Genomic DNA, 14,836 nt, shown 5'->3' with positions numbered 1-14,836 from the left:
AACTTCCCTTCTCCATGACACGCTTGGAAAACTTGAGCTAGTTTGTCACACCTGACTAGTAACAACTACAATTGATAATGATTTGTATATTATAAAGCACATTCACTCAACAGCATAACCCTTCGAAGGAGGCATGGTCTGGGCCATTACCATTTGGACAGCTGAGAAAGCAGGGGTGCTAAGAGGTCAAGCGGCGGAGCTGGGATTTAAAACCATGTCTTCTAATTCTGCCCTCTTCCCCTGATCTTCACAGTGCAAGTTTAGAGGGTTTCTCTTTGGGAGTTTATTTGATCCAAACCTCCAAGTATTATGACGTTGTTGTTGTTCTTATTAGTGCTATTATTTCACCATCTCTGACCTTTCCAGCAACTAATATGCTGTATTTTAAATTCTCATTACTGTAATGATCTAGGCCATCTGATACTTTATTATACATATTGAATATGAAATATTATAGGTGTTTTTTCATCTAGTCCATCTTTTAGTGAATGAGTTATGCAGTTTGGACTTTTCTGATTAATGTATCTCTTGAGAAGACATAAAATAAAATTACTTTCTATGATGTTAATAAATGTATCATTACAGATATGATTCTTTAACACTTCACTATAACTACCTTCATTTTTTCGGTAGTGCATACCTTTACACCAAAAAAAAAAGCCTTCTCTCTATGTAGAAAAATAGAAAAATTTCAATAACTGCATTAAAAACAACTTCTGAGCATTTTGTAGAAAAGAACAGTAATTTTAAAGGGATTAATTAATATAAGGTCATTTTGAAGTTCTTCCTCTTTCATGGCCTAGTTAAATGCTACCTCTTCTGTGACTCTTCCTATTCTGAAATATTTCTGTCCTCTGAGCATCATTATAATAGTTTTTAACATTCCATGATAGCACTAATCCCATAGTATACCTTGTACAGCAGCTATTTGTGCCCTGTTTAGATTACAACCCCCTTTAGGGTGGGATCCATGTCTTAGTTTTCTTTCTCTCTCCATATCTAGCCAATCATCTGGTACAAAATGTTAAAATGAATAAGAGGTAATCAAGGTTTAAATGGTAAATAAATGGATAAACCTTAATTTAAGTGCTTTTGGTGGATTATAGTTCACATATGAAGCATGCCAAACCAGAATGCAAGTCTGCCTTAAAGCTAGTTCTAAAAAAAAAAGGACAATTTAAGTCTTTTTAAATATAATTAAGAATGGAATATTAAATCTGTTATGGTAGAAACAGGATGTTGTGTTATAACATAATTATAAGAAATTTCTGTAAACAAGTTAATATATATTTTCCACTATTATTTTAAGATTCTCTGATACTAAGGTCAATACTTTATCTACAAAAATCCAATGCAGTGGCAACACAATGTATATGTATCAATATTCAGTAATTTAAAATTGACTGGTCGTACAGGCATAATGCAGATTGAAGAAACAAGACAATATTTATGCTTTTCCCCTCAGGTAATTTTAATAAAATGTTACAACTCAAAATATGTGTGATCTCAAAATTATGTCTTTAGATCTCAGAATAAAGTCCTTTCTGGAAATCTGTTTCATTATATCATAGCATTTTAGAACCTGTAAACACCTTAAAAATCATATCATCTAAACCACTCGTTTAATTACATCATTTGTTAATAAATAACACTGAAAAGAAATATTCAATTATTACTAAAGGTTATACAGTGAAGTTAAGGTTCTTTCCTATCCCAGGGGCAATGGCTAATAGTTTCTTGGGTATTCTTCTAGAATTGTTCTGTTCACAAGCACACATTTAACCTATTTAACAACATCAATGCAAGCAAACTATAAAACTGTGATGGCTTGCAGTAAATCTTACAGATAATTTTCTATTAAGATATAAAGATCTATCTCATTTTGTTTCTTAAAATGAAATATTTTAAACAATGGTTACAGATAAAAGTACAATAAACACTTTTAAAGACACCACCTAGATTTAACAAGTATTAACATTTTTATTATTATTATTATTATTTTGCCTTTTAAGAAAAAATAAAGTTGAAGACCCTTTGGTATCCCTCTTAATCCCGTTGACCCCCTTTCTTCCCCTGTCTGACCACTCTCCTGAATGTTTACACTGCTGTTCACATTCCTGTTCTTTAAAAACAACAACAACAACAAACTTTTATTACATATATATGTTCCATAAGCAACCTACAGCATCATTTTATATGTAACTGAATATTCCATAATGGAATTGTAACTGGTTTTTTGAATAGTCTCTACTCGATAAGACATCAGCATGAATCCATTTCATTTTTCTTCACTCACTTCTTTTACTCTGTTAAATCTCTCCTATACTTAACTACATCCTGGACAGATGTCAGAACTTTCCAGTCATTTCAGGTTATTAAAAATTCTGTTTAAAATTCTAATATCATCCTATTTAAATCTCAGCTCTTATATTTTTATGGCACTTTATTAAGATATAATTTACATACAGTAAGATCCACAAATATTAAGGATAATACTAAGAATATTAAGAATTCCACTGTGCAGTGAAATACACAATACAGTGTGTAAATTGTATAAATACATTTCTACATATATATTCATACAAGTGACTACCACTCAGATCAAGACATAGAATATTTCGATCACTCCCAGAAAGTTCCCTTGTGGACCTTTTGAGGCAGTATCCATACCCCTGAAAGAAAATGTAAACACTATTCTGACTTCTATCGTCATAGATTAGTTTTGCCTATTTTTGTATTTCATATAAATGAAATCATACCACATAATGTTTGGCTTCTTTTACTCACATAATGTTTTTGAAATTCATCCATGTTGTTACATGTATCAGCAGTTCATTCTTTTTCTTTTTAGTATTGTTGAGTGGTATTCTGTTACGTGAATATTCACAATTTGTCCATTCTCTCGATGGTTTGTGTTATTTCTAATTTTTGGCTATTATGAATAGAGCAGCCATGATCAACTTGCACAAGTCTTTTTGTGGACATCTGCATTCAATTTTCTTGTGTAGATGCCTACAAGTGAAACTCCTGAGTCATAGGATGCTATATGTTTAACTTAGTTATGAACTGCCAAACTCTTTTTGAAAGTGTAGGATGACTTTCTAGTCCAAATTTTAATTTTAATTTTAATATGTGTACAAAACATCTGGTGATCTTGTGCAAATGCAAACTCAGATTCAGGAAGTCCAGGTGGGGTCTGAAATTCTGCATTAAAAAATTTTTTTAATTATGATAAAATACACATAACATAAAATTTACCATCTTAACCATTTTTATGTGTATAGTCAAGTGACATGAAGTATATTCACATTGTTGTGCAACCATCATCACCATCCATCTTCAGAACTCTTTTCCATCTTGGAAAACTGAAACTCCCTACTTATTAAATAATAACTTTTCATTTCCCCTCCTCCCTGCCGCTGTGGAATCATAAAGTATTTGCCCTTCTGCAACTGGCTTATTGCACTTAGCATAGTGTCCTCAAGGTTCATCCATGTGATGACATATGTCAGAATTTCTTTTCCCAGATGTGATTAGCATTTGAATTGGTGGACTCAGTAAAGTAAATTGCCCTCCCAGTGTGGGTGGGTATCATCCAATCCTTTGAAGGCCTGAATACAACAAAAGGCAGAGGAAAGAGGAATTTGCTTCCTTTTTTTTTCCTGTCTCACCGTTTGAGCTGGGACATCTTGTCTCATCTTCTCCTGCCCTTGGAATGGGATTTACATCATTGGCTCCGCTGGTTCAGGCCTCAGACGTGGACTGAATTACACCACTGGCTTTCATAGGTCTCCAGCTTGCAGATAGCAGATAGAGGGACTTCTTAGCCTCCCGCTAAGGAATCATGTGAGCCAATTCCTCATAATAAATCTCCCATTGTTCTGTTTCTCTGAAGAATCCTGTCGTTTCTGTTTCTCTGGAGAAACCTAACTAGTACAATATGGTAATTTTATTTTTCATTGTTTGAGGAAACACCATGCTGTTTTCCATAGTGGCTCTACCATTCCCACAACAGAGCACAAGTGTTCCAATTTCTCCACATCCCTGCCAACACCTGTTCTTTTCTGGGTTTTTTGTTTCTTTGTTTTTGTTTTCTGTAGTGGCCATCCTAATGGGTGTGAGGTGATATTTCATTGTGGTTTTGAATGCATTTGTCTAATGATTAGTGATGTTGAGCATCTTTTCATGTGCTTATTAGCCGTTTGTATATCTTCTTCAGAGAAATGTCTACTCAAGTCTTTTGCTATTTTTTAATCAGGTCGTTAGTTTTTGTTATTGTTGAGTTATGGGAGTTCTTTATATATCTGGATATTAACCCTTATCAGATATATGATTTGAAAATATTTCCTCCCATTCCATGGGTTGCCTTTTCACTCTGTCATGTCCTTTGCACAGAATCTTTTAATTCTAAGGTTCTCCAATTTACCTATTTTTTCTTTTGTTGCCTTTGTTTTTGATATCAGATCCAAAAAGTTATTGCAAAATCCAATGTTGAGATTTTCCCTATATTTTCTTCTAAGAGTTTTATAGTTTTAGCTCTTAAATTTAGGTCTTTGATCCATTTTGAGTTAATTTTTTTATATGGTATGAGGTATGGCTCTATCTTCATCCTTTTGCATGTGAATATCCAGTTTTTCTAACACTATTTTTCAAAATATTGTTCTTTCTCTGTTGATGGTCTTGGTACTCTTGCTGAAAATCACTGGACTATATATGTGGGGGTTTATTTCTGGGCTCTCTATTCTACTCCACTGGTCTATATGTCTGTCTTTATGCCTGTACCACACTGTTTTGACTACTGTAACTTTGTAGTAAGTTTTGAAATCAGGAATTATGAGACCTCCAACTTTGTTCTTCATTTTCAAGATTGTTTTGGCTATTTAGGGTCTCTTGAAATTCCATATGAATTTTAGGATGGGTTTTTCTGTTTCTAGAAAAAAAGGTCTTTGAGATTTTTATAGGGATTGTACTGAATCTGTAGAGTGCTTTTAAATACTTTTATTTATTTATTTTTCCCCCCAAAGTCCCAGTAGATAGTTGTATGTCATAGTTGCACAGCCTTGTAGTTGCTGTATGTGGGACGCGGCCTCAGCATGGCCAGGGAAGCGGTGCGTCGGTGCACGCCTGGGATCCGAACCCAGGCCGCCAGCAGCAGAGTGCACGCACTTAACCGCTAAGCCACGGGGCCGGCCCTGTAGAGTGCTTTTAGTAGTATTGATATCTCAGTAATGTTAAGTCTTACAATCCATGAACACTGGATGTCTTTCCATTTATCGGTGTCATCTTTAATTTCTTTCAGCAACATTTTGTAGTTTTCAGTGTACAAGTCTTTTGCCTCCTTGGTTATGTTTATTCCTAAGTATTTTTTTTTTTTTGATGTTATTGTAAATGAAATTGTTTTCTTAATTTCCTTTTTGGATCATTTATTGTTACTGTATAGAAACACAACTGATTTTGCCTGTATACTTTGTATCTTACAACTTTGCTGAATTCATTTATTAGTTCTAACAGTTTTTTGCGGAATTTTTAGTTTTCTACATATAAGATCACATAATCTGTGAACAGAGATAATTTTACTTCTTCTTTTCCAATTGAATGCCTTTTATTTCTTTTTCTTGCCTAACTGCTCTGGCTAGGACTTCCAGTACTATGTTGAATAGAAGTGGTGAAAGTGGGCATCCTTGTCTTGTTCCTGAATTTAGAGGCAAAGCTTTCAATCTTCACCATTGAGAATGATGTTAGCTCTGAGTTTTTCATATGTGGGCTTTTCTATGTTGAAGTAGTTTCCTTCTGTACCTACTTTGTTGAGTGTTTTTATCATTAAAGGGTATTGAATTTTGTCAAATACTTTTTCTGCATCAATTGAGATGATCATGCGAGTTTTTTCCCTTCATTCTTCTGAAGTGGTTTACTACATCAATTGATTTTTATATGTTGAATCATCATTGCATTCTAGGAATAAATCCCCTTTGGGCATAGTTTATAATCCTTTTCATGTGGTGTTGAATTCTGTTTGCTAGTGTTTTATTGATGATTTTTACACCAATGTTCATCAGAGATATTATTTTGTAGTTTTCTTGTAGTGTCTTTGTCTGGTTTTGTTATCAGGTTAATGTTGCCTCATAGAATGAGGTTAGACGTTTCCATCCTTTTCAATTTTTTGGAAGAGTCTGCAGATGATTGATCTTAATTCTTCTTTAAATATTTGGTAGAATTCACCAATGAAGCCAATGAAGGTCTTGGCCTTTTCTTTGTTGAGAAAGTTTTGACTACTAATTCAATCTCCTTAATAGTTACAGGTCTATTCATATTTTCTATTTATTCATGATTCAGTCTTGACAGATTGTGTGTTTCTAGGAATTCGTCTATTTCATCTAGATTATCCAATTTTTTTGCATACAATTGCTTATGGTATTCTCTTATAGTCCTTTTTATTCCTGTAAAATTAGTTGTAATGTCCCCCTCTTTCATTTCTGATTTTAGTTATTTGAGTCTTCTCTTTTTTTTTCGTAGTCAATCTAGCTAAAGGTTTGTCAGTTTGGTTGATCTTTTCAAAGAATCAACACTGGATTTTTGTTGATTTTTTTCTATTGCTTTCTATTCTTTATTTTGTTTATCTCTGCTCTAATCTTTATTATTTCCTTCCTTCTGCTAGCTTTGGGTTTAGTTCATTCTTATTTTTCTAGTTCCTTAAGGTGTAAAGTTATATTGTTGATTTGAGATCTTTCTTCATTTTTAGTGTGTTTACAGATTTAAATTTTCCTTAAAGCACTGCTTTCACTGTGTCCTATACATTTTGGTATGCTGTTTTTTCATTTTCACTTGTCTTAAGATACTTTCTAATTTTTCTTGTGATTTCTTCTTTGACCTACTTGGTGTTTAAGAGTGTGTTGTTTAATTTCCACATATTTGTGAATTTTCCAGTTTTTCTTCTGCTATTGATTTCTAGTTTCATTTCATTGTGATAAGAAAAGATACTTTATATAATCTTAATCTTCTTGATTTGTGGCCTAATATTTGGGCTATCCTGGAGAATATTCTGCGGTTGTTGGGTGGAGTGTTCTGTATATCTGTTAGGTGCACTTGGTCTACAGTGTTGTTCAAGTCATCTATTTTCTTATCAATCTTCTGTCCCATGTTCTATCCATTATTGAAAGTGGGGTATTGAAATCTCCAGTTATTGTGTTGTTCTCTATTTATCCCTTCAGTTCTGTCAAAGTTTGCTTCATATATTTAGGAGCTCTGAGTTTTATGCATAAATATTTATAATTGTTTTATCTTCTTAGTGAATTGACCCTTTTATCATTATATAATTTGTCTCTTGTAACAGTTTTGACTGAAAGTCTATTTTGTCTGATATTAATATAGCCATTCCTACTCTCTTTTGGTTACTATATGCATGGAGTATTTTTTCACTTTCAATCTGTGTTTATCCTGAGATCTAAAGTGAGTCTCCTGTAGAGAACACATAGTTGGTCATGGTTCTTTTTAATCCATTCTGCCAAACTACGCCTTTTGACTGGGGATTTTAATCCATTTACACTGAAAGTAATTACTGATAGTGAAAGACTTATTATCATTTTGTTATTTGTTTTCTGTATGCCTTATAGTTTTTTGTCCTTCATTTCCTTCCACATTGCCTTCCTTTGTATTTAGTTGATTTTTTTGTAGTGATGCATTTTGATTCTCTTCTCATTTCCTTTTGTGTATATTCTATAGATATTTTCTTTGTGGTTATAGTGGGGATTACATATAACATCCTAAAGTTATAATATATTTTAAATGATAACAGCTTAACTTTAACTGCATACAAAAACTCTATTTCTTTATTTGTCATTGACACCTCAATAAAGCTGGGGGGAAAAGCTCTACACTTTACAGTCTCTCCCACCCTGCTTTATTTAACTCATGTCACAAATTATATCTTTACATATTATTACCCATTAACATAGACATATGATTTTTGTGCTTTTGTCTTTTAATTCCTGTGAAAGAATAAAAAGTGTAGTGACATACCAAAATTACGATAATACTGGTTTTTATTTTTGTCCAGGTGTTTACCTTTACTGAGAACTTTATATTTTCCTATGGCTTCAAGTTACTCTCTGGTGTCCTTTCATTTCAACTTGAAGAATTCCCTTTAGCATTTCCTATAGGGCAGGTCTGGTGGTAATAGATGCCCTCAGCTTTTGCTTATTTGAGAATGTCATAATTTCTTCTTCATTTTGGGAGGATAGTTTTGCAGCATATAGAATTCTTGCTTGACTTTTTTTTTTCTTTCATCATTTTAAATGTATCTGCACTGCATTCTAGCCTGCAAGGTTTCTGTTGAGAAATCTGCTAATAATCTTATGGAGAATCCCTTGTATGTAATGAGTCACTTTTTTCTTGTACTTTCAAGATTATTTCTTTGTCTTTGACTTTCACAGTTTGATTATAATAGTTTTTTCCTACTTTGAGTTCTTTTGCCTTCTTTTTATTTCTATCACCATGTATTTCCCCAAATTTGTAAGTTTTCAGCTATTACTTGTTCAAATAAATTCTCTGTCCCTTTCTCTCCCTTCTTCTTCTTCTGGGACTACCAAAATGTGTGTATTAAATCCGTTTGATGGTATCCCATAAATCCCTTAGGCTCTGCTAACTTTTCTCCATTCTTTTTCTTTTTCCTGCTCAGACACGATAATTTCAAAGGACCTGTCTTTGAGTTTGCTAATTCTTTCTTTTGCCTATTCAAGTCTGTGGTTGAACACTTCTATTGTATTTTTCAATTCAATTACTATATTTTCAGCTCCAGGATTTCTGTTGGTTCTTTTTTGTAATTTCTATCTCTTTGTTGATATTCTCATTATGTTCCTTATAGTTTTCTTGAATAACTTTAATTACTTGTTCATGTTCTCCTTTAGCTCTTTAAGCATATTTAATATAATTGTTTTAAAATCTTTGGTAAATCTGAAGCCTGTGTTTCTTTAGGGTTGGTTTCTGGAGATTTATTTTGTTCTTTTGAATGGGCCAGGTTTCCTTGTTTCTTTGTATGACTTGTGATCTTTTGTTGAAAATTGGGCACACAAGAAATTAACCACCTCTCCCAGTCTTTGCAGACTGGCTCCATGCAGGGGGAAAACTTCACTAATTCACCTGGCCTGAAGGCTTAAGGTCTTCTCAAGGCTTTTCTGGGCATTTGTCTTCCCTGAAACTGTGCATGTGATTTCTCCCCCCATCCTCTGTAAACACAGCTGCTTTTAAATGTGTTAATTTCCCTGAGTTTCATTCCTGCTTCTTCTTGAGGACTTAGATGTTTTATTGTATTCCTCTGCCCATAGTATCTTGCCCCCAGGCACCCACAGGTCTGCAGTCCCCTGCAGTTTTCCTATGCCATGTTACCCACCACTACGTTCAGCAACCTCCAACCTGATATCCAAACTATGCCACCATTCCTGTCTGAGATCAGAGTCAGGAGAGACAGAAACCAGTCCCTCAGCGCTTTTGAAACAAACCAAAATATTGCAAGCAAGTCCCCCCCCCCACACACACACTTTTTTTTTCTTTTTGCAAGGAAGATCAGCCCTGAGCTAACATCCATGCCAATCCTCCTCTTTTTTGCTGAGGAAGACCAGCTCTGAGCTAACATCTATTGCCAATCCTCCTCCTTTTTTTTCCCCCTTTTTCTCCCCAAAGCCCCAGTAGATAGTTGTATGTTGTAGTTGCACATCCTTCTAGTTGCTGTATGTGGGACACCGTCTCAGCATGGTTGGACGAGTGGTGCGGTGCTGCGTGCCCGGGATCCGCTAAGCCACAGGGCCCGCCCTGCAAGTTCCCCTTTTTACCATCAGTTCTGAAGGAGGAGCCAGGAATTGGGTGGCTTCGTCCTGACTGCACTGCTTCACACCACCCCACACTGAGGAGGGAGTGAGGTAAAGGTGAGCAAAAATGCTACAAAATTTCTTATTGTTTTGAGTGTGACTTTTTCTTGATTGGGTGTTCACTTGGTTGCTGCATATCCTTAACTGGTTTCTAGCACTCCCAAAAGTTATTTTAGTCAGTCTCTTCTTTACTTGATGTTTCTGTTGGGGAACAAGGGCCTGGAGTTTCCTCGTCTACTGTCTTGCTTATGTCACTATCACATAAATTTTGATAAATGTTGTTTTCATCATTCTTATTTTCTAGAGGTCTTATAATTTGTATTGATTTCTGTTTTTCTCTCTGATGCAAGTGTTAAGAGAATGTTTAAATAATTTCTAAGTTGAAGGGTCTTTTTATAATTTTTTTTCCTTATTAATTTCTAGGTTTATCAAAGACCACACTTCCTATATTTTTAGGATATAATATTTTCTCCGGCCTAATATATGCTCAATTTTTCTGCATATTTCAAGTGAACTTATAAAGGTTTACTTTCTGTTTTCTGGGTATAAAATGCATATATACAAATTATATCTATCTTATTAATAACAGTTAGGTCTTCTATAACCTAACTCATTTTTTTCTACCCCTTAACGTCTTTTAACATTTATAGCAGAATTAAGTGATTTGCAACCACCATTACAATATTAGATTCTGAATTTGATTATATAGTTATCTTTACTAGTGACTTTTAGACTTTAATATTCTTTCATGTTACTAATTAGTGTCCTTTTGTTTCAACTTGAAGAACTCCCTTTAGCATTTATTGTAGGGAAGATCTAGTGGTAATGAATGCCCTCAGCTTTTGTTTGGCTGGGAAACTCTTTCTCTCTCCATTTCTTCCTCTTTTTTTTTTTTTTTCCCCTGAGGAAGATTAGCCCTAACCTCTGTGCCAGTCTTCCTCTATTTTATATGTGGGTTGCCACCACAGCATGGCTAATGAGTGGTGTAGGTCCATGCCTGGGATCCCAACCCACAAACCCCAGGCTGCCAAGGTGGAGTGCGCCCAACTTAACCACTAGGCCACAGGGCCAGCCCCTATCTCTCCATTTCTAAAGGATAACTTTGCCAGATAAAATATTCTTGGTTGGCAGGTTTTTTCTTCTTTCAGCACTTTGAATATGTCATCCTGCTTCCTCCTGGCCAGCAGGGTTTCTGCTAAGAAATCTGCTCATAGGCTTGTAAGAGTTACATTGTATGAGATGAATTTCTTTTCTCTTGCTTCTTTCAAAATTCTCTGTCTTTGATTTTTGACAGTTACATTATAATGTGTTTTGGTAATGTCCTCTTTGGGTTGAATCTTTGTGGGGACCTATGAGCTTCACGTACCTATATGTCCATATCTTTTCCCAGATTTGAGATGTTTGCATCCACTATTTCTTTAAATAAGTTTCTGCTCTTTTCTCTCTTCTCCTTCTGGGACTACCATAATGCAAATATTGTTTCACTTGATGGTGTCCCATAATTCACATAGGCTTTCTTCACTTTTTTTCATTCTTTTTCTTTTTTCTCCTCTGACTAGATAATTGCAAATGATCTGTCTTCAAGTTCACAGATTCCCTCTTCTGTATGATCAAGTCTGTTGTTGGTGCTCTGTATTGCATTTTTCATTTCAGTCAGTGTAATCTTCAGCTCCAAAATATCTGTTTGGTTCTTTTTTAGGATTTCTATCTTTCTGTTGAACTTATTTTGTTCATGTATTGTTTTCCTGATTTTATTGAGTTGTCTATCTGTGTTCTCTTGTAGCTTGCTGGGCTTGCTTAAAACAATTATTTTGAATTCTCTGTCAATTCATAGTTCTTTATTTTTAGGGGGTCAGTTACTGGAAAATTATTGTGTTTCTTTGGTGGTGTCACGTTTTCTTGATTTTTCATGTTTCTTGTAGACTTGTGTTGATGTCTGTGCATTTGATGGCGTAGTCACCTCTTCCAGACTTTATGGACTGGTTTTGGTGGGGAAAGACCTTCACCTGTGGCTGGTGTGAGAGTGCTGGCTGAGTAGGGTGTGGTGGTTCTGACTCCAGAGAAGTCCACAGCTCTATGTAGCTGTGTCAGCTGAGGTCAGTGTCAGCACAGATTTGCTGGGGTCCTCAGTGGCAAAAGCTGTGGTTGTCTGAAGCAGTGGTGAGATCTGTTGGGGTCTTTGGTGGTAAAGGCTTCCGGGGACCTCTTGAACTTTTTTTTCCACTGGTCTGGCTTGTGGGCACCCTCGTGGTGGAGATGGCACTGGTGTCTGATGCACAGGTGCCCATGGAGTCTAGCTCTGGAGCATCTGCTTGCAGAGCAGCAGTGGCTCTGGGGTCTGGGGCACTGACTAGCTGCAACAGTGGTTGCTCTGTGGTCTGAGATGCTGGTACATGCCAAGCAGCCATGGAGCTGGGGACTGAAGAGAAGGTACATTTGTAGAGACAGCAGCTCTGGAGTCTGGGGCACTGCCTAGCCCTCAGTGGCATTGGCTCCAGTGTCTGAGATGCAGGTGTATGCAGAACAGTTGTGTAGTCAGGGTCTGAAGTTTGGGTACATGTGGAGCAGTGGTGGCTCTGGGGTCTGGGGCATGTGTGGGCTTTGGGAAGAGAGGTGGCAGTCCTGATCTCAGGATGATGCAGCAACTGCTCTTTCTGGCAGGAGGGAGGTTGCAGCGTCTCCTCTCCAAGTGGTCCAGGGCAATGATGGATGTTGGTTACCTCATTGGTGAAAGCTGCTGGTGTCCTCACTGAAGCAAGGCTAGTGGGGTCCATGCCAACAAACACTATGGTGTAGTCTCTGGCTGTCATGGGGGCTGTTGAGGTCCTCAATGGCAAAGACTGCCAGGGTGGCATTCACTGCATGGCTGATACTGATAGCCCCCACCCTTCTTTTTCATTCCTAGCTGTCTCTAGATGCCTCAACTATGCCCATCTTCCCAGAGATCATTTGTGTGTGGTTATTCTCCATTTTTTGCTCCACTGTGTTGCTGTAGGTTCTTAATTGTACTCTTGAGTCCTCCCAGGGCTATTTTCATTCATTTATAGCTGTCTATTTGTTTTTTGTTGGGGGACAAAGGCTGGTATCTCCTACTCTGCTATCTTGTTTTTTTTCTGTCTTATTTCAATGGCTGTGAACCTCCCACACAATATTAAATAGAGATAGTGAGAGAAGATATTCTTTTGTTCTTGATCTCTAGGGAAAGCACTTGCTCTTTTACCATTAAGTATGTTAGCTGCAGGTTTTTTGTAGCTGTCCTTCACCAGGGTGAGGAAGTTCCTTTCTATTCTTAGTTTGCTGGGAGTGTTTATCAGGAATAGATAGTGGATTTTGATAAATGACTTTTTTCACTTGACCACTATTATCACTTGTACCCCGAACTGGCTCTTGGGACATTCTATAGAATGCCTTGGAGCCTACGGATTTTAAGACCATCTTAGATTCCCACTGAGTTTGCCTACCACCCCCCTTTGCTGGCCAACTTTATGGAGCACAGGCTTATAAACAGATTGGTTTGTTTTTTTCATTCTCCTCATATGCTTACCTCTGAAGTTGCAGTGTGACTAGCAGCTAATCTGATGTAGTTTATGACATAAATTGTTCCTCTGGTTCAAACAGGTTTGATACTACTTTCAGTATCAAATTTAGTATCCAAATATTCTTACTGAATCGGAGAAAAAGTCCTTTTTGACATAAAATAATTAACGTGCATTATCAGAGCTTTTATTAATAATGCTGTGATTGGAAACTTTTTTGTTTACTCTGCATCATAGCAACTGAAGCTATCATAGGAAAGGTAGAACAATGAGTTTAGATAAAGGATGAGAAGGAAAACGCAGAAATGCTATTTTGTTCATTCTTTGCTGTTGATTACATGAAGGGATTGGAAGCCCACTGTCACTCATATGATTCACTAATAACCAGGAATGATATAATCTCTCTCCAAGATATTATAATAGGAAAAACAATATTAATACTTTATATAGGAGGGGCGGAGTCAAGATGGCAGCGTAGGCAGACTCTGAACTCACCTCCTCCCATGGACACAGCCAATTTACAACTACTCGTGGAAAAGTTACCCCTGAGACAGAACTGAAAACTGGATAAGAGGAACTCCTGCAACAACGGACAATCCTAACTGGGGTAGAAGAGGCAGAGACTCCCTTCTGGAGAGGAAAAACGCCGCCTTCACAAGCCGCCAGCTTCACGGCCGCCGAGAGCAGCTCACAGGTACGCAGCCTCCCTGGAGGCGCGGGGCCCTGAGCCGGGGAGCGCCCCCGCTGTGGGCATTTTGTGGACCCAGCACAATTGAGACCAGCAGCATAATATCTGACTTTGCCTGCTACTAAAGCATTGGGTAGCACCCCCAGAAAACCCGGTTCACAAAGAAACTAAAACTGGCTCTTAAAGGGCCCGCGCACAAACTCACCCGTTCCAGAAAGCATCCTAAAATCACCAGAAAGAAAGGTGCAGAGTGCTTCGTGCACAAGAGACTCACCTAATAGGCCCTGAGTGCATCTCGGTGAGGGGTGAGACCTCTCCAGGGACTGGGACATTGGCGGCGGCCATTGTTGTGGCCTGGTGTGAGCGTGCCGACACAGACGCCATTGGAGTTCTCCCTGAGACCTGCTAGCCCAGGGTCTGCTCTACCCGCTAGAGCACCGATTTAATCCAGCTCAGCCAGGGCAGGCAGCCCACCCTAGAGACTAGCCCCACCCAACAACAAGCCCTCAGGCAACGTGTGGGCCTGCATAGATTGGTGACTGGATTCTCTGCAGCCTGGCAACTGAGCTGACTTGAGCGGGGCAGGGCGTGCACAAGGAGCAGGTGGAGAGTGTGGGGCGGTAGCAGAGTGTGTGGGGCTCCCGCCGAGGAGAGACTGGGTCCACTTCAGGATGTCGGGGCGCACACACGGGGCAGGACTGTTTTGACTGTGTGTGTGGACCTGTGGGCGGCAGAGCTTGTCAGCTACAGAA

The 14,836-nt window shown here is 37.5% G+C and overlaps 1 protein-coding gene across 5 annotated transcripts in view; it reads right to left on the bottom strand.

Moving 5' to 3' along the window:
* Positions 1 to 14,571, bottom strand: part of LOC147917288 (uncharacterized) — a 121,230-nt gene extending 106,659 nt beyond the window's left edge. For 2 of the 5 annotated variants that reach the window (XM_087429889.1, XM_087429888.1), the window contains exon 1: positions 14,359 to 14,571. In XM_087429889.1, coding sequence (XP_087286015.1) covers positions 14,359 to 14,468 — 110 coding nt within the window. In that variant the 5' untranslated portion in view covers positions 14,469 to 14,571. The remainder of the gene's footprint in view (positions 1 to 14,358) is intronic. The other 3 variants (XR_015551972.1, XM_087429890.1, XM_087429891.1) reach the window with 3 other exon arrangements.
* Between the last annotated feature and the right edge of the window lie 265 nt (positions 14,572 to 14,836).

Source organism: Ceratotherium simum, chromosome 4 (genome assembly GCF_057802395.1).
Source record: "Ceratotherium simum simum isolate JZ-2026a chromosome 4, ASM5780239v1, whole genome shotgun sequence".
NCBI classification, from domain to species: Eukaryota; Metazoa; Chordata; class Mammalia; order Perissodactyla; family Rhinocerotidae; genus Ceratotherium; species Ceratotherium simum.
This window is presented reverse-complemented; position numbering and strand designations above follow the sequence as displayed.